Genomic DNA, 4621 nt, shown 5'->3' on the forward strand with positions numbered 1-4621 from the left:
ATAAAATTAATTGCAGTCCATAAAATAGACTGTACAGAAATGCTCTGAATCTCTCTAGATACAACATTTTTCTACAACTTAGATTGTCCCAGATACTCTAAATTAAGGCACTAGGCTACTCTCAGCAACAACATATTTCTGCTCTAGTTCAAGACAAACCACAATGCACCTTGTGCTAAGCAACAGAATCCTCATGCAGAGGGGAAGCACAATTGCAGAATAGGAAGGTGGAAGAAAATTGTGTACCATCAGCTCTGGTATAGGCTACCTCGACACAATTTTTCTGCTCTAGTTCAAGCTACAACCAGCAGTAGTGTACCGTCACAAGTAAAACTTCAGACATTGGAGATGGGGCAACTGTAGGGTGCATTAGGACTGCAGGAGATAAAAGTATGGAGAAGGACGTGCACCAACAGCTAGCAGCAAGAGGCCGAGGCCATCCCGGATGCGACCGATGAGGAGATGCTGGAGAGGAAGAGGCCGATGTGACGGTGTCAGGGCCAGCGACCCTGAATGAGAAGAGCGGGGGCGGTGCGCGCTCGCCTTCCTCGTGGAGATGGGTGCCTGCTCGCCTTCGAAGCACACGAAGGCGGCCAACACAGACACAACCTTGTCGCAGGAGGCCGGGAGGAGGTCGCCGGGATTGAGCATCGTGGTGACCATGGAGACGACGACAACATGGAGCCGAAGGATTCGGTGAACGAATCCAGCGCCACGGTGCAGGAGATGGCCGAACCAAGTCGTAGGCGGCGGAGCAGGCTGTAGGACCTGTCACCTTGGCCCCCGACGCCGGCTTGGCAGAAAAGCAGGCGCTCACAGAGTGCGGCATGGCACGCTGAGGTGGAGATGGCGACGAACTAGGGCATGGCAAAGTTGTGATGGCGTGCTACGGTTTAGGTGCAAGTTGTGGACTGCCACTAGTTAGATGGGCTTTTTTAGGCTATCCATATATGCCAGTTAATTTTTCTCGGTGTCCACAAAAGCCACTTAAATATTTTTTTGGTGGATGGCATATGTGGGACTAGTGAGTCCGAACGCCATTTACATCCTTAGTTTTGGCTCAATGAATTGGTGTACATTGGGCATATCATCTCTAACGAGGGCATCAAGGTGGATCCTGAAAAGGTTCAAGCCATTGTTCGGTGGCAGCATCCTCAGAATGTCAAGCAATTTCAATGCTTTCTCGGGCTTGCAACCTATTGCAAAAGATTCATTGAGAACTTCTCCAAGATTGCTAAGCCTGTGTCCAACTTCTCAGAATAGCGTAAAATATGTATGGACTCTACAGTGTGATTATTCCTTCAATACACACAAGGAGAAGCTCACATCACCTCCGGTGCTAACTCCTCCTCATGATTGCAAGCATTTCCAAGTGTTGTGTGATGCATCTTCGCAAGGTCTTGGTGGTGTTATGACGCGAAGAGAATAAAGTGGTACCTTCTACCTCTAGGGAGTTGAAGCCAAGTGACAAAAACTAACCCACTCACGATCTCAAGTTGGCTGAAGTTGTCCATGCTTTGGTGACTTGGAGACACCTCTTGTTGGGAAGACAAGTTGAAGTATACACCGATCACAAGAGTTTGAAATCTAACTTCACTCCGCCGAATCTCAATCTTTGTCAAAGTCGTTGGGTGGAGATGATCCAGGATTACAATCCAAGCACTGATTTTACTCCAGGCAAAGCAAATGTGATTGCGGATACTTTGAGCAGAAAGGCTTACTGCAAGAATCTCATTCTCAAGCCATTTCCACCCTGATCTTTGTGAATCTTTCACGAATCTCAACCTTCACCCTGATCTTTGTGAATCTTTCACGAAGCTCAACCTTCAAGTAGTACCTCATGGATTTCTTGCCAACTTGGAGATTTATCCTACCTTGGAAGACCAAGGCCACCAAGATCAAATTCTTGATGCTATGGTGAAGAAAGTGAAGATAGGCTTAGCAAAGAGCATTCCAAAGTATAAGTGCCTGTGGGTTGATGACAAAGATACTTTGTTATTCGAGGACCGCCTTGTGGTTCCGAAAGGAGAGCTCCGAAAAGTTATCACGGATGAAGCCCACAATTCTCTTCTCTCAATACATCCAGGCATCTCTAAGATGTATCAGGATCCAAAGCAAACCTTATGGTGGACTCGTATGAAAGGTGAGATTGCTCAGTTTGTGAAAAAGTGTGATGTGTGTCGCAGAGTGAAGGCGGAACATCAACGTACAAGAGGTATTCTTCATCCTTTGCCTATACTCGAGTGGAATTTTGTCATGTGGAGCTGAATTTTTTCACTGGGTTTCCTAAGTTGAAGAGGGGAAACCATGCCATCTTTGTGGTCATCAACAAGTTGACGAAAGTTGCCCATTTCTTTTCGGTCGAAGAAACTATCTCGGTAGCTCAGCTGGCACGGTTGTACGCTTAAAGGATAGTTTCTGTGCATGGTCTTCCTAAGATTATTTCTTTAGATCGTGGAAGCATCTTTACTTCCAAGTTTTGGGATTCCTTTCAGACCGTGATGAGGACCAAGGTCTGTTCCAGTACATTGTTCCATCCTCAGACTAGTGGTCAAGTGGAGAGAGTTGATCAAATTCTTGAAGATATGCTCAGAGCTTGTGTGATTTATTTTAGCATGAAGTGGGAAGACTACATGTCGTTTGCCGAGTTTTCATAAATCAATAATTATCAAGCAAGTTCAAGCAAGGATACATTTGAGATTCTCTATGGCAGGAAGTGTCGTACCACGCTCAATTGGTCTGAAACTTGTGAGCATCAAATTCTTGGGAATGGCATGATCACTGTAGTAGAAGAAATGTGCCATGTCATTCAGGATAATCTCAAAGCTCCTCAATCCTATTAGAAGAGTAACTATGATAGCAAACATAATGACTTGGCTTTCTAGTTCGATGGTTTTTTCTATCTTTGAGTATGTCCCATGAAGGGTAATTAGCACATCCATGATTTCTAAAATCATTCCCTAATTGGTAGGCACATCCACTCATTTCTATAAAAATGTTTTTTGTAGACTTCTTATAGGATCATAAATCCCTCCATGCCCACCGTATAAAATTCCCTGGTGATCCAAATCCCCTAGAAGAAACATTAGGTATGTTTCTTATGAATAGGATGTCCACTAAAAATAAAATTCCTAATTATAGAGCACCTTGTTTTTCTGGTTGTTTTGTGGCTTATTTGGTTTTTTCTGTCTATCGTTGACGAAGTAGATGAGGTGCTCGGAGTGGACTAGAAGCTCGTGAAGACCTCGAGGATTTTTTTGAACCAGTCAAGCAGCACTTTGACCATGACTATGAAACCCGTTTATGCATATCATATGACACTTTATTTCATTTCATATGAAGCATGTTGAATTGGTGACCACCTCGGTGGGTCGTCTTCGATGTTCCTTGTTGATACTTGCACTGAGCATGACCCTACCTTCCTATAAGGGTTGTGCTGGTGGGAAGTAGTTAGGTTGGTATGTAGATGCTACGCAAATTGGGATGGTAATATGAATGGTGACTAGAAGGAAATGGTTTGAAAGACTTTTCGAAAACTCCATCACGTGACACTAATGCCCAAGGGAGATGGAGTTGAGGTAGGTAACCACTTGAGAAAGAAGTGGTGTACGGAGGCAAGTGAGTGTGTGGTTTCGAAAATGGATTGGTTTAAGTTGTGACCATTACTAGTGGACTCCTTGTTTAGTATCACTAGGGTAAAGCCATTGTTCGGTTTCTTACCTCGGGTATGTATTATATCTCAAGTCGTGGACAACACAGAAGTTCACCGAGTCTTGTGGGTACAGTCTGCAAACCTGAAGAGTGTAAAACTATTCGAATATCCATGTCCAAGGTCACGGATAGTTGGATGACATCTCTTGGGCTTCGTCCATTGGTTACAAAACTTGGTGTGTGTGTGTGTGTGTGATAAATATGATAGTGTGATAAAGATGATGCTTGAGTTAAGTCAAATGACTTGACATGATGAATGAACATGATATGTTCAGGCCCTACTTATGATGATATCTATAACTTGTTCGTATGGATATATGCAACCTGTTGATCCTTGTTTTACAAGCTGATAGGTCATGACATTGCACTCAAAATTATCTTTCTACAAATTACCTACTTAGTTCTATATCATGCATTGTTAATACCTTGTTCCAAACATGGGTTGCTTCCGAGTACATTCAAAGTACTTACTCACTCGCTTGCCCTATTTATTTCATTGACCAGAGATATGATGAGTAATACCTTGGTGACGCTCGTGCGAGCTAGGACGCTTCCCAGTTAGATTGTGTGTAGGGTTCAGGCAGATGGCGTGGGTTCACTCTATCAATGAAGATTTTCCTCTACAAATATATGAAAACTTGTCCACGAACGCCATATTCGAGTAAAATGGTACATAAAAGACGTACGACTCATGTTATTCCGTTTCTGTGTGTTCAGCGAGCATTGATCTCTAGGATCACTACCCACGTACATTCGGTGATCAGGACTTATGAGTCAGGGTCCCCACAGCCCCCATGGACCCTAGCCGCACGGATGTCGTGGCCGTGGGTGCTTTATCTCTACTCCACAACTTTATTCTTGTAGACTATGTTGGGCCTCTAAGCTTAGAGTTTTGTAGGATAGTAGCGAT

At 43.9% G+C, this 4621-nt stretch overlaps 1 protein-coding gene across 1 annotated transcript; it reads right to left on the reverse strand.

Moving 5' to 3' along the window:
- Positions 1 to 369: 369 nt before the first annotated feature.
- LOC123399438 lies at positions 370 to 663 on the reverse strand. The gene has a single exon (XM_045093849.1). The coding sequence runs from the start codon at positions 661 to 663 to the stop codon at positions 370 to 372; it is 294 nt and encodes a 97-aa protein (XP_044949784.1).
- Between the last annotated feature and the right edge of the window lie 3958 nt (positions 664 to 4621).

This window comes from Hordeum vulgare, chromosome 5H (genome assembly GCF_904849725.1).
Source record: "Hordeum vulgare subsp. vulgare chromosome 5H, MorexV3_pseudomolecules_assembly, whole genome shotgun sequence".
Lineage (NCBI taxonomy): Eukaryota > Viridiplantae > Streptophyta > Magnoliopsida > Poales > Poaceae > Hordeum > Hordeum vulgare.

Bases quoted from the DNA above. Each gene is read 5' to 3' on its own strand.
- LOC123399438 (XM_045093849.1), bottom strand. From the start codon at position 663: ATGGTCACCACGATGCTCAATCCCGGCGACCTCCTCCCGGCCTCCTGC.